The sequence below is a fragment of the Opisthocomus hoazin genome, chromosome Z (genome assembly GCF_030867145.1).
Source record: "Opisthocomus hoazin isolate bOpiHoa1 chromosome Z, bOpiHoa1.hap1, whole genome shotgun sequence".
Lineage (NCBI taxonomy): Eukaryota > Metazoa > Chordata > Aves > Opisthocomiformes > Opisthocomidae > Opisthocomus > Opisthocomus hoazin.
The window spans coordinates 13,225,799-13,250,564 of NC_134454.1; the positions used below are offsets into that span (position 1 = coordinate 13,225,799).

Here is a 24,766-nt window from a genome sequence, read left to right on the forward strand (position 1 = left end):
AAGCTTATCAGTTTGAAAACAGCTAATGAAACATCATCTTCAGGTGAACTGTCTTCCTGTATTACTACTACTGTTACAAATGACTTCTTAACCATAGACCTATTCCTCAACACAGCTACTCTGCTTGAGAAGTCTGAATATTCAGAGGAAGGAGGAAGAGTTCAGTAGTGTTAAACAGAGGACCCATCTCTGTGCCCTAGCCATCACCACACGTTCTAGAGTAAGAAATGACCATCCTACTTAAATTTATCTAATTCTTTGAAGTCAACTGTTTATGAAGCAGAGCTGTTTACACACACATTATCAGGATGCAAAATTCTACCACCAATTCATATCTATTATTTGCCTCGGAAAGCAATAAAATACTCTTTTTAAAGTTTGGAGTTTCAGCTGTTCCACAAATTAACTTGCTACAGCTTACTGGGGTATGGGAGAAGAAACCTCAAGATCAATAACTACAGAATTAGTCCCATTCATCCAAACTATTCAGCCATAAGACAGTCCAGCTGTATGCTTTTTATTTAAGGCAATTTCTCTCCTTTATGACATGAGGCATTTTATTTTCTTATTAGGTATGATTTGAACGAATGAAGTATTCATTGTAGAAGTCAAAAGCAAATGGGCAGCAACTGAGCTCTGTATCGCAAATATTAACTTTAATGTGAAGAGGCACAAATTGGTTCTTCTGCCATCAGGGGGTCCAAGGATTAAAAAATTTAAGTCTGTCCATCCAGACAGAGAACAGCTGTTCAGCTAATAAGCCACATTTCCCACTTTCTGCACAGGACTGCAAGACCGAAACGCTCTTGCTGTACTGAAATCAGCTTTGCAAGTGCCTGAGTCACTAAGGAGCACTCCTTGCAAAAACAACTCCAAACTTTCTCTCCTAAATCCTGCACTTCCCCTATTTCAGTGCCTGAAATTTAATCCCAGGGAAAAGTCTCTTCAGAAGTCCACCACTTCATTTCCATGTGCTTCACTGAAAAGCCATGCCATACTGCAGGTAAAAGCAAACCTAAATGAGAAATTTCTTCTGGCTAAACGTTCACCCTCTGTTAATCAGCTGTATTTTCCAGACTTTCCAGACTGTCCCAGACATCCACCGCTACCAATTAGTTCCACCTGCAATTTTGCCCTCTCTTCCCCAGTGCTTAAGTAAGAAGAGATCTTTTTCTAGCCCTCTGCAGGTTATTTCTTTCTGTGGGAGCAGCTAAGAAATACTCATAATCAGAGGTATTGTGTTTTTAAATTACAAAGTGCAGCTGCCTTACAGTGAATAGGGATATGTAACCTCAAATTGCGGTTCTTAAGAGGTCACAGTTTAAATCCAGTTATGTATAGGAGGATGAGCAAACTTAGCTTTCATTAGCTGCAAGTGATAGAACCCCCTTATTCACTTCCTTTTCTCCCACTCCTCATCCTAACCCACAACAAAACAAAACAAAACAGAAAAAAACCCACCCTTCTCTCTTTGCTCCAGTGATCTGTTGTTTGGGGAATGCTATCTGCTCGTGCACGGCCCCTTGGCCATCTGGGCCATGAAGGGCCCTCAGTCCCAGCCCTGAATGGTAATTGTCTCAGAGAGCACCCTCACAGGCATTTCAGGCAGTGGGGCTTATTAAAATCCTGAAGGGCAGTAATCCCTGAATGCCACTAAAAAGATCTCCAGCTGCTACCGTTTATGAAGTGGGCTTGACAACAGAGAGAAAAGGAGAGGGAACTGAGGAGAGGGAGGGAAGGGAAGAGAAGAATTTAGAAGAGGCAAGTTATCCAAATAGGGCCTCCATCAGAAGAATCACGTTTTAGCAGCTTAGGCTTTCTTGCCCGAGTTCTCAAAGGTATCTTCACCCTAAAACTGCATTGTCTTCCTTCGACCTCTTCCTGAAGGTGTGGGAAAGGGGCAAAATGCCTCATGAACATATGCTTACAGAAGATCTAAAATTAGGTAGGAAAGCAAAACAAGGAAGGCAGGTAAAGGTGCCAGACCCAGAACTTAGGTCTGCCTTTTCCCAGCTGGTAGGAAGAAAATTTCTAGATGTGAAAGCATTCAAAAACAGTTTTCTCTGTATGTGTGTATCTCTCCCCCTGTAATTCTGAAAAGGTCTTCTCATCTCATTAGGTTAAGCTGATTAATAAAAATTCAGCAGTTTGCCCACTGCTTCTTCAGAAGTGGTGAAGCAAGTTGAAAGATGCAGGCGGAAGGTTTTTGTGTTGGAGACAATAAGTGGGATGACTTCTTAAATCCTTCGTTGTCATCCTCCATTAGAGATAAATAGACACCTTGGCTCAAATTCTTCAAACAAACACTACACTGCTACACTTCTTTATTTTCTATTAACCTTCATGAAAAGCTTTAACCCTTCCAAAGTGCAGGGATTTTTGTGTGTGTGTTTTATAATTCACCCAGTAAGTGAAAGCTTTCTCTCATTTCAGCAATTATTTAGTCAAGCTGTTGAAAAGGCACTATTGAACACCTATCTGGAAAACGAAGGCTGTTGAAAATTAAGAATATGCGCTGGTCAACTGCTTATTTTAGTACAAAAATGCACTCAAAACTGAACTTAAATGTGCAATATGCCTATCTTCAGAAACTGTTGTAACTTAAACAAGGTTTCAAAAAACATTCTCGAAGACAGAATTTAAAACTTCTGCATTAATAAAGTTGAAAGCCATTGCATGTATTTATTTTTTAAAATACTATGAATTAATGTAATTCATCATCTAAGGCCCTAAGGATAAAATAACATATCTGTTCTTGAGCTGCAAATTATAAATTTTGTATTCTGAGGTACTATATTTGCAAAAGCCAACTTTGTAAATATTCCCCCCCCCGCGTATGTCAGAGGTTCACCACTCAAATAAAAGATCAGGTTCAAAAATCAAATCACTTTTACCTGTTTCTTGACTATTCATGACAAAGGCTATTATAAGTTTCTTTAAACTATTTTAAGCACAAACATCACAACATCTTAATACATATAAAACCAGCCCTCCACCATTTCTTACTTTTCTACAACAGTACAATGTCCTTTGAGAGATGCCTGATCAGACAGGCACTTATATGACATGTTCAAAGTATTTTTACAGATACTAGACCGGAATTTCAGGACGTTTTTTCAAAAATGTGACCAATACAAGTAACTCATAAATGTACATGTATGAGTCTGTATAATTTTCTTTATTATCCATTAAGGCAGAGTGCCAGACCGCTATCATGCATCTTATCTGCTGAAACTTGCACAGATCATTGTGAAACATGTACCAACCCTGATATACCATGAGGCAGAGTCACTGCAGCTTTTAGGAAGAATCCATATGTCAACCCAGTGAGTATCCTCTCTAGGCATCAGCTTTTTCAGTATTATTTGGGCTTGTACCTAACATCCATGGAGCTTAAATATGCATTTTCCTGTTCTGTTTACAAGAATGACATGAAACTGTTGTTCTAATCCTTTAGTTCAGATGAGAGACTATAAACTACAATGGAGACCTTGAGGAACCTGCTGGGTTCATAGTCTGTTATGCCCTGTTTGGTACAGCCATTCTATTACTTTGCAATAGGATAAGTAATTACGCAAAAGAAAATGCCCGTGCATGTTGTGGACTCTACTACAAAGAAGCAAATTTTAATGCTTCAAAAAGAACTTGCATTGATGCATCCTGAATTTTCCTGGCAGTAAAATGCCTATCATAACATTAAAACTGTTATGTTAGATGAGAAATAAGGACATAACGCGTACACACAAATAGGAAGCATACAGAAAAACAGAAGGGAACTGGCTTAGACGTAACAGTTTGGTAAGAACTGCTTTTATTTTCATTAGTGTAAGTCACAACTGGTTTTAACAGAAATATGAAATATACATGGCTAAGAGCAGCAATTACAGTAATCCTTCCCAAGAACAATTGAAATGTATCACAATAAAAATATACAACCTGTATATTGTCCTGAATTTCGTGTCCTAAATTATCCTCTCATTACAATTAAAATATAGCAATGAAACCCAGTACTGGATTGCCAAGAAATAAAATTACAGTACCACTGTTTGCTATTGTTTCTGACTAATCAAGCCAAGTTAAATTTAGTTCTGCTAAACCTCAATTTTACATTTCTCATTAGTCACAAATGAACAAGTCAATGCAGAATATGGTTAACAGACAAAAATAGGAGAACATAAAATTCAACTCCTTTCCGAATCCAAAACGCAGAGGCAAAGACACATGAACTGTGTTCAGTTAGGAGGCTGTGTACATCCCTGATTAATCTACCTAAAGCGGCAGACTGGCTGGGTGCAAACCCCGTGCTCTAAGCGAACAGCTCTTTGTCATGTTTTATGATTTCATTTAATTCATCGAAAGGCCACACTGCCGTAGGAAACAAAATTGCTGTACCAATCAAACCAGAAAACTGGTTATGGTGAAGCTGAACTGAAATCAGTACCTGAGCAGATGATGAGGGTTTTTCTTCCCTTTGTCCTCAAGCAGGTCTTTTTGAATGTGAAAGATGTAAATGGTTAGCAGTGCGCTAGACAATGTAACTCTATGTTGCTGACTGCCCCGGCATCCGTTACTTCAAGTCTTCATGGAGGCAGGCCTAACAGGTCCTCGTGTGATTTGGTTTGTTCTTTACAAAACACTAGTGTAAAACAAAATACTCTCCTTGAGAAAAGTGTTCAACTCCTCCCAGCACCTACATTTTAATTCTTTAAGTTTTTTCAAGAAAACACTGGTAGAATTAGATTTAAAAAAAAAAAAATTGCAATAAACCCACTCAATTTCTTGATAATATTTGTCCATCATAAAATTTTGTTATTATAAAACAGGAAAGATAAATGTAGAACTTCTAAAAGAAACAGCAGGCATCACTGCATATGAAGAAGAGTATTTTGCATTAATACAGTACACTTATAATACTCATTTGAAATTCAGATAAACATTTACAGAACGAAAGAATCAAAAATTTTGAATAAGAAAACAGATGCAACTCAGTGCACAGTGCTAAGTACCCACATCTACCTGTTTTTGAAAGTGACCTCTGCTAAAATGGGAAAACAGCTGGTTAGAATGTTAGTGTACAAATTAAAGTTGCTATGTAGCTGCCAGGCAACTGCAGCATTACAAACACAAAAAAAATTAAGACCGTACTTCTACTAAGAGCGACAAGCTTTCTAAAAAACTCATGGTTACAGCTGAAGTATGAGCTACAGTAGCAAAGGAACACAATTTTTTGGTGTGTTTTTTTTTTTTACCGTGGGACTGAAGAAAAAAAGCACATAAATACATTATAATTTTGATTGGTGATTCCTTTTTAATAAAAGCCAGTCAGTTCAAATGACTGTCATTTAGAGTAGTTGATTTGGCAAGTACAAAGAAACAATTCTACACTAAATTTTAAAAGTAGAAGGGGGATATTTGCACAATAATATGTTGTTTTCCAGTGTAAAAAATAAACCCTTCCAAAATGCAGGCATTTTATGCTATCTCATATAAACACTCTTTAAAGTTAAAATAAAAACCTTATGGCTCATGTAACACAGAAATACTCCGACTGTTGCAGAAGCAGTAACTCTGAATTTTCTTGTCTGTAAAATATCAATCATAATATTAGAATTGTTGTGTTAGGTGAGGAAGGAGGAAGGGAGGCATACACACAGATGAGAAGGATATTAAAAAAGGAAAGGAAAGAAAAGTGGCCTAGACAAGAGTCTGGTTACTTGTTTCCTTATACTGGCTTTATTGAAAGTCAGTTTGCATTTGAGGCATACACAGAATTTCTTTCTAATGATGTTTAACTTTTTCAAGTTGATGTTTGTTATGCACTGATTTTCAGCAAAATATATTTTCCAGCTGTGCGTTTAAACTCCAAGACAGAAGAAAACATAAATAATGGTTAAAACTGGAAAACTAACAAGATGTAAATCTGCTATGTGTTTAAAACTCTAGTTCAAAGGAAAACAGATTCACTGTATAAAAAAAAAATCTTCCTCTTCTGTATCATAACTACAAATGCCCTCCACTATGCATTTCTGTCTTCAGGACAGAAAAGGGAACTCGAACAGGATCTGGCGATTAGCAGACAATATTTACATAGAGTATACTTCTCATTAGGAAGAAAAAGGGAGGGGAATCTACTTCAACCTAACACTTCAACCTAACAGATTTTATGTTCTTTCATATTCTACACACCAGATCGGCTCATCTCTAGCGAAGTGAAAATCCTGGTTAACTAAAATTCGACCACATCGTTCCACAGCAATTTATAATAATGTATTACCTACTTACCAAAAGTCGTTTTTTCTGGCTTTGAAACAGTACTGCTCTCCATAAGCTTGAAAAACAATGCTTCTGCTACCTTTAAGGCACTGTATTTGAAGTTTCTTATCAACAGTATTTTCATATTTCATAATTCCCATTCTTGTTTCAACTTCTACCCCACCCTTGAAGACTGAGTTTCTTCCTGCTATATAGAGGGTGCAAGCAAAGGACAGTGCAAACTCGTTCTTATCAGTGCAGTGTCAAGCACTTCTTCCTAGATAGAGGACCAGTGCAGTAACAAGACAATCCTATTCCCATTTGAGAAGAGTAAACAGAATTTGCTTTTATACAGCTCCTTTCATATTCAAAATATCCCAATATGCTTCACAACAATGAGACAGATACATTGTCATCTCTGTAATCTCAAACGCAGAGGGCAAGGCTTTATCTCCGAGTAGGAAGAAAAGGGGGTCATGGGTCCTTTGAAGTTTCCTTACATCATCTAGACTGAAGGATAGGAGGGAATGAAGAACATAACTGAGACAAAACAGAAAGGGAGGAGGACAGCTGACCATTGTGAAATGTGTGAGACACATCTCTTTCATCACATTCAAGGAGCACCTATCTAGAAGCAAAAATGAATCAGCAGGAAAGATTTTTTTTTTTTTTTTTTTTTTTTTTAAGACTGCCAGCAGGTATAATGCTAATCATATTTTTTCTTTGAAGACTTTTCTTGGGCAGGAAGGGAGGGAGGGAGCTAGGAAGCCTGGTGAGACGAATTTCACTTTCATCACAGCAAGTCAGGGATCTACATGCATACAGAGATGCAGTTCAGGTGCATGTAGTATAGTAGGCTGTATTACCCACCCAGTTAACACAAGTACTCATCCTATAAAGAGGTGAAATATCCTGGGAAACAAGGATTTGAAAGGAACTCCAGTAAAAAATACTCCTAAGCATAACAGCAAGGGGACAGGAGGGTACTAACAGATGAGACACTACCCCATTCCCTTAGAGCTAGGCTCCATCACCCATGCAGCACTGGCTGGCAGAAGCTTCTCCAATGAGGATGGACTGGCCAAGGAAAGCACAGCAATCTTCACTCTCTTTTATTTCCAAGCTGTGTTCCCAAATGAATTAATAAAAAGTCTTGGCCTAATTAAACTACATCCTCTGCATCTTGCCTTCCTTCTGCACAGCCAAGACAGCAGCTACATGGAACAAACCAGCAGTGGTTAAACTCCCCAAAATACTTCATCCATCGCTGCTCTGATTAGAGCCTCAAACAGGGAGAGTTGCCCAAGAATCCACCTTCATTGCCTAGCTGTTCATAAAGGATTGCACAGTCTTTGACAGGAATCTTCCCCTGAAGGATGAAGTTGGTACCCCTTCTCCACATCCTATCTGAATGATGCTAAGGCTACATTCATCTAGCACACCTCACGCAGAACGAGACTGGATGGTGTTGGACACTCCACTTCTGCAAAGCTTTATACAGCCCGCAGCAAATCCTTGCCCCGTTTTTGTTGGAGGCTTCCCTTTCCTCTGCACTCAGCAGTTACGCCTTCAGCTGTGTTCACTGTTCAATTTCCCCCATTGCCTTTCTTCTTCTCCTAACACATGCATACTTTAGCCTTGGCTATGGAGTGCTGACTGAGAAGGAACAATAGGAGCCTTTCAAGTCTTCAGAGTGAGCTTCGAGCAAGGCTCAGCTCAGAGACCCAGTCAATATTTACTGCAGTTTGAAGCCACTGTTTCATGGCTCCTTCCAAGCAGAAGGCACTAGTCGGGAACTCAGAGACCTTACTCAATTTTATCCTAACAAGTAAAAGTAAGGGGATAAACAGATTACATCCAAAAATACTTTTTCTTGGAAATACTCATGGTCACAGAACAAAAAGAATAAAGTAAAAGGGAAGCCAGACAGGAAAGGTATAGAGGACACTGAACAATACCACAACTTCTGTTTGAAGAGTGATCAGCCACTTATAATTAGGCAAGTAATTTTTCCCCTAAAGCTGATTACCAAAGTTTGAAAATCACACATCAGACAGCTACCATATGCAAATCCACTTAAAGTGACCAAAGAAAACGCAGTTTGCAGAGAAACCCACCTCAACAACTTCCTAAAGCTCTCATTCTTTTTGCAACACCTAAGTCACAGCGTGACCACAGATTCTAGTATGAGCACGGATTAAAGCAATGCACCTTTTTGCACAGATACAACCTTCTGATGTTTAAAAACCATGAGCAAAAAACACACTTTCAGTTTACCGAGAGAATAAAGACAGAAAAAAGGTTAAGAATTGACATTTTTCACGTTAAGAACCTGTCATACACAAGATGTCATTACTTGCCCCAAAAAAGGGATGACTTCACCCATAAAGGGAGGACAACTAAATGTTCTTAAATAAACATTTTTCTAATTAAAATGTCAGGATTTTTTTTTTTTCCTTTTGCATTGCAGTCATGCTTCTGTAGAAGTATTAATTTATTTCCAGAAGCTTGCAGAATTGCAGCAAACCCAACAAAATCAAAAGAATTGTCCTGGCAGAAGACGGAGGTTGTCATTTTCAGAATCTCCCACCCTTCTTCTTCAGCTTCTTCACTTAATCCCCATAACCATCCACATTATACAAAAAACACCCTCCCAAAATCACATTTCTGACAGTGAAATGCAACTGGATTGACAATTATCATTTACCTGTTCAAACTGAAAGGCAGCTATATGATTTTTTGTTTAGAGTGGCTGGAGTCCTGTCTGAATATGCTTTCTCATGTTCGACTCCACTGAAAGTTTTGAATCAAAGCATCTGACAAGCCACTGTTAAAACAGGAAAAATTACAGCTTTAGCTTCAGATGTGTCAGGATCTTTTGAAAAATACATTTTATGTCAGCCCTGGGGTTAAGGGCCACGCAACAGCAGAACAGATGCACCTTTCCACCTCGCATGTTCAATTTTCAGATGCATGGAGTTTTGGTTGTTTTGAGTTGCTTTATTTGAGAGTATTGCATTGTTGTCATGGCATTTGTTTGCTTTTCAAAAACTGGCAACATCACATTGGATTCCCAATCCCATTCCACTCTTCTCACGCAGAAATCTTATAAGCACCAAAAAATAGGTAAAAAGAACCCGTACAATTAAAGGAAGACAAAAACACATCTGCAACAGAGGTTAAGACTTCTGAGTAACTGAGGAATGCTTGTTTCTAAAATAAGAGTTCAAAAGAATAAAGCTATGAGGCTTCCCAGTCCTAAAGAAATAAGTATGGGCTCCTTTATACCAAAATCAGTTTATAACAAATTTCTCTTACCTATCTTTCGTATTACACTCTCCTAACCCCACATGCAGGATGAGAATTTTAATCAATATACATCCAAAAAAGATTCACCATATACAAAACAAATACGTAACCATGCCTCCAACAGTAGCTAAGATGGAAATGAAGTTTTGAAAAGGAAAAAAACACTCAGTAAACAACAACTGAAATAAAAATAGGCTTTGCAGAAGTCATAAATTAAAACACATGGTAAATCTTGTTATAGAGCTTTAATCATGTTCTGTTTTCTCAAACAGCTTAGCATTGCTAATATTTTTGAAATTTCCAGAGAAATAAAAGAGAATGAGGCACAGTGAAGCACTGTTGACTGAACAGTTGATTCTTACTTCACTCTCTTCTATTACTGCAACTCAGAAAATAAAATCACATCCCCAGTGATTCAGTAAACTCAATGGAAATTTCACGCAAATATAGCACAGCATCTGGTCAGAGTATGTTAACACACTATTTCTTTCGCCCTCTGTTCATTAGGTAAATATTGCAGAATATTACTTACAGTCTATTTCCAATCACTTATTAGGGAATACTGCAGAGAAAGATAATTAGTAACCCTGTACTATCATAAATCAACATATTCTGCATTAATCAGATAATTTCTCAACTGACAAGCCATATTTGTGTAAATACTATTCTTGCTTCTGTTATATTATTTAAATAAGAACATTACTGCAGTGATGTGGACCACAGTAAGTAGAGTGTAGGAAAGGTTATCTCTAAAACCTATGAATTTATTTAAAAAAAAATACTTCTTTCTCTTCCTTCTCAAAGGTGGGAATGTTTCTCAGACCAAAACCATTAAGAATACTATCCCTAACAGAAATCACAGGTAATAGCACTAATCTCTAGCACATTTAACTGAAAACCACTGAATTTCACCGGGGTACATCATCATACTTTAGGGACTAAGACACAACCAACACTTGCTTTGTCTCTGACATTGTCATTACAGTGTGGAAAGCAGAGGACATTTTGTCTTAAGGGTAGGGCTGAATATTAAAAAAAAACAGATAATTCAACAAGATTGAATTAACAAGGTTAAACCTACCTGATACTAATTCTAATCGAAAAATCAAGTCTTACAGGCATCCACTGTACTAGTTTTGTGAAGAAAATAACCACACAAACACAAAGAAGACGCAATCATTCTTCTATCGTACCTACAGAAAAAACAGTACAGAAATCCTAATTGGGCACTACAACGGTCTGATTTACTCACAGAAGTTACAAAGGCAAAATTGCCTTCATCAGTAATAATATATTAGCTCCAAACTCTACACCTAAAATAAAGTGCTTATGAAACTCTTCCAAATGCTTTGTTCTGAAGAAGGCCATTATATCAGCACTAAATCAAGACAGCTAGTATGAAAAACGGAAAACGGAGGTTTCTTTTTACAGTAAGCTATAAAATGTAGTTCAGCCAGGGACAGGGTCTGAAAAAGTAATATTAAAGTGAGGCTGTAAATCACTAAAAAAACTTCTTTTTTGTTTTTTTTTTTAAAGCTAACTATCATGCTTCGGACTAGAAACAGTGAATGTGGAGATTCTCTTCACAGAGTGTTCCTCGCAATTAATGTTTATATAATTGAGATAATAGAGAAGGGGTTTGCTTGGAATTTGAATGCAGTGAATAGGCATGAAATAACAAGAAACAAGTATGATCTACCTCTCTAATTAATTTTTCTTCTTCACACACACTGCCACTTCTTATGATAATGTGAATCTTAACCTTAATGAGAAATTTCATACCACCTTGATTAAAGATACTGCAAATAACAATGTTCTTTTTATTTTTTTTTTTATTTTAATGAAGAATCTCTTTATACTCTCAAAACCCTCAACAAATGCACGGAACTTCTGCTACACAACTTTTGAGAGACCAATTTATAGTTAATGTTTTTAAGTGAGGATTATGCTATTAAGCATGTTACAAAATGATCATGTTCTCTGCAGGAAGCATTCCTACTATTTTCTGTAAAAGTAGTTTGTCTGTGGACTGTTTAAGACATAAGTTCTTCCATAAAACTGTGTATGCATTCCTTTACAACACTTGTGAACTTAACATAAAAAGCTGCTAAACATTCACAGGACATTTTTGAAATATATTTTTAAAATCAATTTTACAGAAAATTTTCCAAGATTTCTGGGAACTGTGCAGGCGACTCACCACAAATACATACAGCTAACATTAAACTGAGCCCAATGTCTTACAACTGGATCTACCAACACAAGGACTACAAAACATGATCAAATTTCAAATGCATATAGAACCTGATTTTTTGGTGAGACTCGATTTTAAGAAACAGTTTATTTCATCAACACCGGTCTTCTCAACTTAACATATGCCACATTTCCTGCAAGATGTGTCTTCCTGTCATTACGTTGTCTCTCATAGCCACTAAACACCACCAAGTCCACTGGAAATCAAGAAAAATGTAATACTTCATACTCGCACTAAATTTCTCCAAGAAAAATGGCTTTCTCATTCTCCCAGAATCCTCAAAACACAGTGACATGCCACATGACAAGAATCCCTGCTCACCATTTTGGTAAACGGGTAATAAATTACATGGTGTATATACTAAAGAGTTTACATTTACAAGAAGTAGCAGTCTCCAGAAAAACAGGGACTTCTGTTTTGTAGAAGACTATTGTTCTGTTTTCTAGAAAACAGAGACTTCTTTCCTGAATACAGTGTTTTAATTATTTCAGTGAGGAAACAATTCTATCCTATTCGGGCATTCACAAGATCCATCTGGTCTTTAAGGAATATCTAATCTACAAAAGAGATATTGCATATAGTGTATTGCATATAGTGCTCCACCCCAGTGGTGTACTACTGTATCTGATTAATTTTACATCAATGATCTTAAATTAATGATTTTTCTTGACACACACCAAATTGTTCTCTACCGTATAAGGTGTCCAACACCTCAGAATTTCACTAATGCCTATCTGCTAATCACATCGGATAAGGCAACTCTCACTTTTGAATCTGCTGATGGCAAAGCAGCTGCTGATTCCGCCAGGTTCACTTTTACCCCCTTCAGCCCCACAAAAGTGGAGGTCCAAACTCTGCAAAAACCGTTCAAAAAATGCGTCTAGAAATTATTTGGACCCAGTCAGACAAGTAACCACAGGGATATATAGTCCCATGCTGCCACGTCCTCCCACTAGATTTGATTCCTGCAGATTGTGTGGCCTCACAAAATTTACAGGCCTAACTACTGAAACTCCTACTCATGAACTACACCATAAAATCATCAACACAGGACCTAAACCAACTCCCATCCAAAGCAGTGGGAGAATCTTTTTACTTCAGTAGAGTTGGATCTGAATCCTGCCAAAAATACTGCAATAAAAAAGCGTCAAAAGGTGGTGTATGTATATTAAAAAGAAGACCAAGAATACATCCTGCAGTATCTATTGAGGCATACAATTCAAATAAATAGACAGAGGTCTATTCCTCATTAGTAACTATGAGCTCCTACTGACTTCAGCAACTTTTAAAAACTAGAGTATTTATTTAAACTACTTTCCTTAATCAGCTTTAGGGGCCATTTTTTGAAAGGTGTTTAAGAACGTATGGGTGTAAAGAAGCAGAAATAAAATCTAAGACAGTTAGGTACCAAGCAGTATCAAAAATCCCACACGGCTCCTATCTGCAACTCCAGGTACCTAAATATATACAAAATTCTGGATCTGAGGATCTATTCTTTTTAAAATCAGTGGGCTAAAATACTTGCTTAAATGAAATACTCATTTTACAGCCTACAAAAAGAAAAAAATTTAGTAAATATTAATGTGAAGGCACAACTTCACTCTTTCCATGTCTTTAAGGACAGCATTCAAGATAACTCACTCTGCAATTATGCATTTATGATTACATTTGGAAATATTTGTGCATTGATAAGTAGAACTGGTACACATTTCACCGAAGCCACTACTGCGGTACTCCAAAATCTTAACTCAATTTCACTGAAGATGATCTGCACACCTTGGCCTGAAAACAGAAAAACGGTGAACATGCAGACTAGCTGCTTTCATTCAGCATTTTTTAAAATCCAGTTTACTATGCAGGACACAAGCATACAAAGGGTAAGATGATTTGCACCCACTTAATAAATGAAGGCAAATACCAGCTTTGATCCCAGCAATTTTATTGGAAAGCTCCGTTCACCAGAAAGTGTGCAAGACAGAAAGAGAGAAAGGCAAAAGTGACTGAAATGCAAAGGGAAAAGTGTATGCAACTTAGGCGTAAGTGAAGAGGAAAATACAACCCTAGAATTAAGATCTTTTGAATGCAGGAATAATAAACTTCCAAGTAAATGTCACTTCACTATAACTGAGTTTCCCCAATTGGGTATTGTATATATATAATTTTATATATATAATTATTAGGCACACACTTTCCATGTTCTTTCCCCCCAAAAGCAGAGCTGACAATGGTGACAGCAGAGTGTGTAATTAGTTTTTATTGTTCCCCTGACAGCCATAGCTCTGCAAGGACCCCTTGCCTTTTCCATTGTAAATGTTATGGAAAAATACACTAATGACAGGCATTTAATTATGGGCACAGCGACCATGATGGGAGCTGTGCCAAAAGTGATTGGCAGCTTTGGATACCAGATATTCACAGCAATCGTTCTTTTTCTCGCGTACTTTGTAACCCAGATTACTGAAGATATGAGTTTTTTAAAGTATCTTTTCTAAAGCTTTGCTTATTGTCTATAGATATTATTATTAACAACCACCACCTTAAAAAAAGACAGAAAAAATAAACAGACAAAATGTTTTGGGTTTTTTTGTTCAGAAGTATCATGAGTTTTTTTGAAAGAGGTCTACCCACAGACAATACCATCAATGTAAAGGAAATCCCCACCAGCTCTTGGCACAAAGTTGACTTTTTTTTTTTTTCAATTATACATAGCTACAAACAAAAAGATACTATTCCCCCTTAACATACCTTTATTCAATATTTACAATAAACTGTCCCACATTCAGCCGTAGCTGCTGAGGTGCTTTTTCGCCCGATTAATTAGCAATTGGGAGACACGCTTTTTGGCAGCTTTTGTATCCCTATTATTTCTTCTGGTTTGGCACAAAAACTCCCTTTCGGGAGCACCAGTATTTGTACTGTACCCCGCTTAGTGACGGATCACTAATTTTTAATAAACTAAGCCCCGAGAGAACTGCAAGAAGATGTGTAAGTGTATTGGAGCAATAACTGTAAACAAATGGAAAAAAAAAGGGGGGGGGCAGGGGCGACGGGACAGGGGGAAGAGCTGTTGCAGTACATAAAATACTAGGTCTTTTCCAGACTATGCATGGAGAGCCTATCCAGGAGAGATCACATGTAGTCTGAAGACAAGGGTCTGAATTGGCTTTTAACTACTCCATCCAAATTTCTGCCTTTATCTTTAAAAAGCTCTAAAAAAGCGACTAGCTAATGTGGATGCGCATTTGCCTTGAAGAATGCCATATCTGAATGTCCCTTCACTGTTTCTCATCCCTCCCCCACCACCAGATGAATGAAATTACTCTGTGAAGCAGATCTCTATGAAGAATGACCACACAATTCTGGACCAAACGGTTCTAAGTCTATGTAGCAGTCACAAATCCCTGGCTAAGCCGAACAAAGCAACATTATTCCTAAGTGGTAAGTTTGGGAATATAAAAGTGAAGCTGTCTGGCTCTAAAGTGGTAACTTGCAAATAGCTGCAAAATCAATGTTGGCTGTCCATCCCCCATCCAGCTGGCTCTCATATCACTGACTTCAAAAATGCAGTTTGCCATTATGGTGGCTTAAGGCACTTTATGTGCCAGTGCAATGACCATGCTGTGTGTGCATGTCACGAGGTCAATACTTTCGAATTCCAGAGTCTCTCTTTATTTCCTTCTTTTCTGAAACAATAGGAAAGAGAGGAGGACTGATAGATCCTACTTTAACTTCTGCTCACCAAACGCCCTGCCTGTACGAATACATCACTATTTTTTTAAAATCTTATTTTACATCAACTAAAATTAAAAAAAAACACAAACCACAACAGAAAACAAAAATCAATGCAGTTGGTTTTCCTGCTCATTAACAACAGTAATTAGCAAATTTCTTTGCAACAACTTTTAACAATTCCAGGGGACCCAGCATCGTTAAAGCTGCTAGTAGTCCCTACCTAACGCTGATGAACTAGCATCACAGACTGATAACTGTGCTACAAAGATCATCATGTAATCCGCCAGTAAGTAAAATACTTACTTTTTTCTGTCTCCTCACAAAAAAATACATCTACATTTTATTTCTACAGCACTACCAAAACAATAAAATGTTAGACATTGAGAGATTTGGCATTTTTTTGTTTAGATTTGATGAAAGCATTTGGAATGTAATCAGCTCCAGTTTCAAAGTCACAAACTGAGGTAAGATACTCAAATTTATTTTAAAAATTAAAACAAATGTAAAGGAAAAAATAAAATAAAAAATTCCACGAACAGTGCTAGTACTATAATAAAAATTTGTGTGTATTTCCTAAAAATTCCCTGTGTGACGTGATATGAATGTCTGCAGAGCGAAGGAAGTTCTTCTGGACTGTAATGTGAATATGAAAAATACTACTTTTAAGTCTACAAAAGCCAAAAGTAGTGCTTCATTGCGACCCACTAGGAGAAGGCCACAGCGCTCAACTGCCACCGATGAACAACTCGCACAACGTGAATATGCCCACCACTGGCCAGCACCCACCCTCAAGCAAAAAAACAAAATAATTTTGGGGAGGAAAAAATTACATTACTTTAACAAATAAAGAATGTCAGTGCTACACAGCAAACTTTAATTATGGCACAAAATACACTCCATCAAAATATGCATCCTTTAAAATGCCACAAGGCCAAATTTTATCTTTACGAATGAAACAAAAAATATTTTAGCAGAGGGTGATCACAGTCAAAGCGAATGTCTCCTACTCCAGTTTTTCACCTCATCAGATGATTCACAATCAAATCATTCCTTCTCTGCACTCCAGCACCATTTCATTACTGTCATTAAAAACTAAAAACGGCGCCTGTCAAGTCAAGACGGTTCTTCAAGAGTTTGATAAAAACAAACAAAAAACAAAGTTACTCAGTGATAAACACAAAGTAAAATTTTCTATTGCGGGTATTACTGTTCCTCACTAGATTAATATCCTGATTTAATGACAGAAAAGAAAATTAACAAAGTGAAAATTAACTAATACTGTACTCACAGGTTTTGTCAGTCTCAGATCCTTTTTTCCGCTCCATATATCAGCATGCATAGGTAAATTCTTCCACTAGATTATAATGCAACTGACAATAAGAATTGTAATTTTCAAGTAAAAATTGCCAAACCTGAAGAATCTGCTATAAATCAGTATTAGCAATTCATGCAGATCTTGCTAATTAACAGGACTCTTGTGTTAATCTTCTTTAGTGGTCATGCATTTAGACAGAAAAATGGCCATAAAACTCCCAGTATACCAGTTAACAGAACACGGGCATCAAACAATTTCTCAAAATTTTGCAGCAGTCAAAACATAAACAAACTCATTTTTTTCATAAAACTAGGATCTAACAATGTATTTTCATCAACCTGTCAACAGTAAAATATGAAGGATGTTTCCCCAGATGAAAAAAAAAAGGGGGGAGGGGGCAGGCACATGTATTTTTTTTTTATTGGAAGCCAAGGCATTCTACAGGAGAGAAACACAATCTCAATCCTCACTGAACAATGTCCTTTTTTTAATATATTTCCAAATACTTGATTTTAACACAAATTATTTTTTAGAATGTGTAGGAGTGGGAATTTGTGGTTTTGTTATGTAACAGTCTACACTCAGTTTCTTAAAAAAGAGGATTTCAGACATCTATATGTGTTTGCACACTATAAAATAATACCCACCATTTTAAAGGAGCTCAACTATAATCTAGCTTGTAGAGACTACAATGAATACGCAGAACACAAAAATGCAAGGAAGACTTCTAATGCGTGAAGGATTCTATTCTTCCACTCAGTTATGCTGAAGTACATTACAGCAGGGCTTACTCACAATAACTGTAATACCACCAGAAAGCAATTTCAATAACGTGTCTGTTTATTTTAAACCAAACGTTTCCATTTCATTATGCTGGTGTGCTGCTGACTGACTAAATTTTCAGCACAAGTGCAACAAAAACTTAAACAAAACAGGGCCCTTTATTCTCAGCAGTGAATTACACCATTCAGAAACACTGGAAGATTAGATTAATCATAAGACTAAAGAAATTTTTTCGAAAACAATGCTCAGAACTGGACAGCAGAGCAAAGGGTGACTACTGGAAGAAAATCACAGCTCCAAAATACTTCTAATTGCATGAAAAAAAATGTAAAACAAACAGTGAGCCAAAGCAAGAGAGGTACATCTCACAGCTATGGACAAACTACTGTCTACACATCCTTTCTCCAGGAAACGTGGCGTCTTTGTTAGCACCTTCTCTCAGGTGATCCAAACGATCAGCCTTCTTTACACGCTTTCTTGAAGTCTAATATTTTAACAATGCAGTATTCTGCCCAGCAACAGACTGGTTTAGGAAGAAGCAGTGACAAGGTACTCCAGTAAGTCCAGCACATCTCTGTAATCTTCTCTATTTCATTTCACATTTACGTGCCTGAATGCTTGCTTATCTACCTGATCACCTACTGACCCAGGGACTACCAGCGTGCGAAGAAAGAGCACAATGGGAAGATGGCCAAGAACTAAAGCAAGATCCTACAAATAATTTTTTTAATTATTGTTTTTAATTTTAAACCAAAATATCTTAGCTGGAAGATGGTACCTGGGAATTAGTTTGTAAAGTTGTTGATTTTCTAAACATTTAGGAGTTCACAAATTAAAAAAAATTCATTAGCAGAGATTTTTTTTCCTCACACAACATTCATGATTTATTCCACACCACATCACCTTCTAATGACACACTTCAATGCACACATACATACTTAAGTGTATATATAGGCACATATATACATAAGTATGCATCTACATATATTGAAATATATAAATATTTGCATATAAATGTGTATATATTACACATGCCTCACCGTATGAATGCAGAGACCATGACTCCTGAAGGACTACTTGCGTTCATTCATTTCTCAGCCCAGCATGAAGCTGGTAGATTGCTGGGATCATAGCAACAAGAGAGAGAAAGGGAGGCTCATCTTTATCTGTCCCTCTTCAAAACGATACACGGCTAGCAGAAAGAATGAAGTGTCCTCACTAGGTGCATTTGGAAAAGATTTAACAAGAAGCGTTTCATCAAGATCATGTACCACTTAACAAGGTGCCTTTCCTTCGAAGGTGGAAGCCAGTCAAACAGTTGTTCTTCGTGTAGTTTCTCCATAGAATGTTTCAAACAGTTTAATACCCCACTTTTAAAATAAACACCAATATTCTTTTGGAGACACAAGGTGTTAGCGAAACTGTAGGTGTAAAGAATTGAAGGCTCTACTACTGATTTTTTAATTACAAGAAGTCAGTCAGAGATTTCTTCAGCTCTCAGAGCAAGCTGCTGGATAAAACGCTCTCAAAATACAAGCTACGCTGTTTCAAAATAGTTACATATACACACATTTATGTGTGTGTGTATATGCAAAGTACTTAAATTCTTATGCTTCCCTTGACATATAAAAATTATATGGAATACCAAAACCAAAACAAATGCCTCCATTTTGCCCCTCTTCATCCCCAACTTCTTAGCTGTTCATAACACACGTAACTGCCTTCTTCCTACTCCAACCATTTCTGCACGTCTTCCCTCATCTCTGTACAGAGGCAGAACTATTTCTAGATGGAAAACAAACAAGCTAAACCAAACAAAAAAACAAGACACATGGCCTCAGCACATACAACCAACATGCCATGGCGAAACCTGCAGAAACATGTAAATGAATGGTAGGATACTCAGGCATCCATCCCGTCAGCCGGCATACTACCGAGAAGCGCCAGGCGTGCACGCGCAGCCACGGTCAGAGCTTTTCAAAATTATTAAGTCTAAGCATTTGGCTGGTTCAGGGAGGCACTTAAGTACACATCCCGCTCATCTACACAACTGCAACAGAACTTAAGTGTGTCACTATGCACTTCAGGGAAGTCAGATGCTTTTCTGAATCACTGCCTAAATGCTCAGCTACAAAATTCATCAAAGTTTAGAAGTCCAGGTTGTGAAATTCGGGTCCATGCATGGAATCTTCAGAAGCATCCACTCATTTTTCTGCTCGTTGCTCCCAAGTATCTATCTTAAAAAAACCTCTAGCAATATTGATCAAATTGTGATATCCAGCTTAATTATGGGATCTTACCAGTTGAAACGATTTTTCAGTATCTAAATTCTCTAATTACGATCTGATTTCTTCATTTTTTTTATCCACATAAATACACAAACAGAAAATGTATCAGTATCCTATCTCTTTATAATAGTTCCCTTGTGGATGTAACTTTACACACAATTTTCTTGTGTAAGATACAGCCAAATCCAATAATAGTCCTAATAAAAAAAATCTCTGCTTTCATAAGACTGCAAGGTTTGGCCTCTACATATGACCAGAATCTAGACTTGAAACGCAAGTACTTTTAACCACCTTGAAACTAGTATCAATTTAAGAAGCTACATAACCTACCACTGATACAACTTAAAGGGAAATGCCAAAATATAAAATCTTGCAGCACAATCCTGCAAGCAGACAAATGTGGCAATAACTATGACAAGTAGTTCAGCTCGAATTCTGACAAGATTAAAAGCAGTAGCAAGGACTAAGCAAGGAGACCGCTTCAAACTTTCTCCCAGCTACATGACATTTTGGCTGAATTCTAATTACAAGCACACCAGCGACCAGGATCAAACGAATACGCTCCATTACAAAACAAACTCCCAAAACTATTTTAAGTGTTGGATTCAGAATAATGTTCTTTGACAACCGTATTTTGCTGTCCCATGTAAGAATGCATATGCAAACAGGGCTGAAAGACTAATGCACTTTAAGAGAATTTATGCACACTTCATTTTAAGCCTACATAAATAACAAATACTAGAATACATTTTCATGCTTACTTGAGGATTAATTTCCAATCTACAAAAAAAGGATTAAAAAAACTAATTTTAATATACCTCAAAATCCTAACACTTAAACACATTCTTATCCGGAATTGGACTACAGCACTTATGGTACTTTGTGTACGCTAATAATTAAATATGTAACAAAATTAAGGCATGGGAATACTTAAAACACTTCTAAGAACAGACTTAGGCTCTGCAAGAATACAGAACTTTGTTACTCGTACATGCTTACAATAATGACCGTAGAACTTTTTTTAATTGTTCTAGCAGAACTTTGGCAACTAACCAAGAAATGTAATACGAATTCTGCTAACAGACTCTTAGGATGTTTTATTTACCAAATATTGTTCACACCAGGAGCACTTATTAATTGGACAATTCACCATTTTACTAGTGAGTATTTTACTAAGGATGAGATCTTTAACTATTTCAATAAATTGCTGGAGTTACGTACTACAAACCTAAACATCATCATATCTGAGGGAAGTACAATCATTATTAAGTTCTTCAAAGTTTTCATGAAACCTTAAGAGTGCCTTCATTCACTACCAAAACGATCAACATGTCATTTTTTTTTGAAGTGAATTAGTTCTACAGCAGTTTGTTAATTTTGAAAAAATACAATAAAGAAGTTGGGGCACAATGGCGGCATTTGTGTTTAAAGAATGACAGTGTATTTTGTCTTCTAATTTCAAATGGTTATCACCAAGTAAGCATTCCTATTCACTTCTACGTGTATAAAAAACAGATTATTCATCTCCTGAGTCTGTCTCTGGAAGCAGATAAATCACTGAGAAGTTATTCCCACAACATTGTTACCTGCTCTAAAAATTCCGATAACCAATTTTGCCTTCAGCTTAGATTCTGACGAAACGAATTCAAGACAGAAGTGTCTTCCTTTCTTTGGGTCTCTTACACCTACCATTCAGGTGTTCGCCTGTTTTTCTCTAATGATCGTGTAACTTGGAAAGCACACAAAAACTGGCACACTGTATAAAACAAAGGAGAAATACATCTGCACCCTGCTCTTTTCATTTTTAACTCGTAGATAAACACATGTACAAATAGACACTTCCATTGTGAGAGTGCAGTGAATATTTTAAGAAAAGAATAAATGTTTGTTTTTAAAAAGGAAAGTTTAGAAACATGTTACAATTAACTCTTCCTCTAGCGTTTGGAAGAATAACAAAACTAAGTTTTCTTTGCAGTCTGCTGAGTTTAATGTTGGACTAAGAAGGGATTTCATTAGCAGTGCTAAAATATGGTCAAACTTACTAGAATCCTTACAAATTCATTCAATGTGTAATACCTACCTACTAGGTAAGCATTGTTTCTACCTTCAACAGTCTCTGCCTATGTGTATCTATTGTGTAAGCTCATCACATGCAAGAGAGCAGAAGTGAAAAATCCTGAATGTAAGGTTATTTTTGAAGTATTTTAGCTGTTAGGCCAGCAACGTGCGCATTTAGTCAAACCTATTTCTTTTAACAATCCTCCTTCTACCCAGTGGGATTTGCGAGTATTACTTTTTTTCCAGCAGCTACATTTAATTTTGCCTAACAACAACAGAAAAAAAAACTCCGGCTTTGAGAGACAAGTTATTTTTTTTGCACCTATGTTCTTTCACGTGCGATGCGAGACGTAACTTTTTGCCTTATTTGCTCTGGGCGATTTTTTTCAAGTAACACACGTAAGAAGAGGAAAATGTAGAGATAGGCATTTAAAATTATAGATGCTCACCATTCCTAAGCACGATCATTACTTTGGATAAACCCTCTTTGTCTCAAGCTTTGCGCCAACTATTTATCGCTGAGGCGTTGTTACCAAGACCACTGTATCAAAGCGCTGGACAGACTAGCGAACTCTGGGCACTTGAAAATTCTGCCCGTTAACTTCTGCATCACCTATTTTGCAGCCACTCTAGAATACTGAGCAGAGGAGTTTTTTTCTGCAGGCAACACAGATCTATTAAAAAACATGACCTGTGACAAAAATCAATGCGCTAATCTCAAACCAAACAGCAGTATCAGAAGCATAAAAAAAGAGATAACCTAAGATAAAATGTCCCCAAATTTACTTAGACTAGCTTGACAGGTAAAAAAAAAAAAAGGAAAAAAAAAGTAAGCCTGCTCGCACGCGGTTTAACAAGGGAAAAAAATTTAATAGCCAGGTGACTTTTTACACAAGCACGTGGGTACCATTTGGAGCAGGACTGAAATCTTCTGACGCTGAAGACGAGGGAAAACTCCAGAAAAATTAAACGAGAGCTCCCTTCCCAGCGGCAAGCTCGCCATGCCCGGTGCCAGAACCCCCCTGCGCCAGGGGAGCGGGGAGGCTGCGCCAGTCCCGACGGGGCCCGCGGCGGCACCGGCCGCCCCCCAGCCCGGCCACCTACCTGGCTCCCTCACGGTCACCGCCGGCCGGCCCGGCAGAGCCCCCCGCCGGGCGGGCACGGCAGGGCAGGGCACGGGGAAAGACCCCCCCCCCCCAACACCACCACCTCGGATGCCGCCCCCCGGCAGCGATCCCGCCCGGGGCTGCCCGGAAGCCGGGACCGGCCGCCCCGCTCCGTCCCGCCGGCGAGGGAGAACCCCCCCCGCCTCCCTGCCCGGGGCCGGCTCCCCGCTACCGGCGGAGCGCCTCGGAGCCGCAGGAGCCCGCCGGGGCACGGGCCCGCTACCTGCGCCCCCTCATCCCACCCGAACCCCTGGAGCAGGCTCGGCCGCAGGGCTACCCCGCCGCCACGGCGGGGGGGGGCGAGAGGAGAAACCCCACCACCGCCCCCCGCGCCGCCGTACCCCTCCGAAAACGAAAGCTCTCCCACCCCGCGCCTCACAGCCGGGCTGGCTTCCGCGGGCCCAGGGCAGCAGCCCGGGCGCGCCGCCCGCCGCCGAGCCCCGCCGCCCTCCCGGTGCGCGCCCGCGGCCGCCCCGCGTACCTGGGGTTGGAGCTGTTCCAGTACACGGCGTAGCGGTCGGCCACCGCCTTGGCGCCGGGCTCCTGCCCGCGCGCGCACACCCACAGCGCCGCGGCCGCCAGCAGCAGCACCGCCACGTGCGGCATCGCGCCCGGCGAGACGGGGTGCGGCGGGCACCGAGGAGGAGGGGGGAGAGGAGGAAAAAAGGCAAAACCACAAAATTGGGGGCCGGGGGGGCGGCGGGGGGCGCCGAGCCGGGGCGCGGGAGGTAAATAAGCGAAAAGCGAGTGGCGGCGGCGGGTGGGCTCCGCGGCGTGCCGCGCCGCAGCGAGCGGAGGGCGCCTGCCGCCGCAGCCGGGCAGCCGGGCGGGGAGGCGCGATCGGCGGCCCCTCAGGGAGCCTCACCCCGGCAGCGGGAGGCGGGCGGCGAGCGGCGGGCGGTGCTCATTCACCGGGAGTCCCGCACGGAGCCCGCGGCACGGCATGCACCGGCGCGGCGGGCGGGGGAAGGGGCGCCGCTCCTCCGCCCCCTCTGCGAGCGGCCCCGGCGGCGCGGCCCCGCGGCTCGGGGGCGGCCGGGGGCGCGGGAAGCGAGCGGGGAGGAGGGGACGGAGCTCTTCCCCCTGGAAGCCGGCGGGCGGGGGGGTCCCGGCAGCGTGTTAAAGGCCGCCGGTCGGGAGACGGGCGAGAAGTACCAGCAGGTCTCAAAGTACAAAGTTTGTGTCTTCCTTCCTTGGCCCTCGGCCCCCCGCAAATGAAAAACAAACAAAAAAAAAAAAAAAAAAAGAAAAGAGGGGGTAGGAAAAAAAGGCAAAAAAATAAAAATTAAAAAGGGGGGGGGGAACAAAAGCCCTGAGGAGTTTGTTTGCTGCGCCGGTGGAGTTGGAGAGCCTGTTCTGCAGCAGAGAGTGTCTTGAAGGAGACTTTGTGGAGTGGTTTTCTTGTCCTTCCTGTTCCTGGGCGGTGGATGCGCCAAGGGCTGAGCAACAGCGAAGGCGGAAAAAAAAAAAAAAAAAAAAAGGAAAAAAAGAAAAAGGCAAGGAAAAAAAAAAAAAGGAGGGGGCAGGAAAAAAAAAATATACCGGCCAATCCAAGAAATATTGCGGCGTGGAAACCAAGGAGATGGAAATCAAAAAAATTGTTTTACGA

The 24,766-nt window shown here is 39.4% G+C and overlaps 1 protein-coding gene across 1 annotated transcript in view; it reads right to left on the bottom strand.

Moving 5' to 3' along the window:
- Positions 1-23,763, bottom strand: part of EFNA5 (ephrin A5) — a 216,436-nt gene extending 192,673 nt beyond the window's left edge. Inside the window, exon 1 of the mRNA XM_075410609.1 lies at positions 23,639-23,763. Within this exon, the coding sequence (XP_075266724.1) occupies positions 23,639-23,763 (125 nt within the window). The remainder of the gene's footprint in view (positions 1-23,638) is intronic.
- Between the last annotated feature and the right edge of the window lie 1,003 nt (positions 23,764-24,766).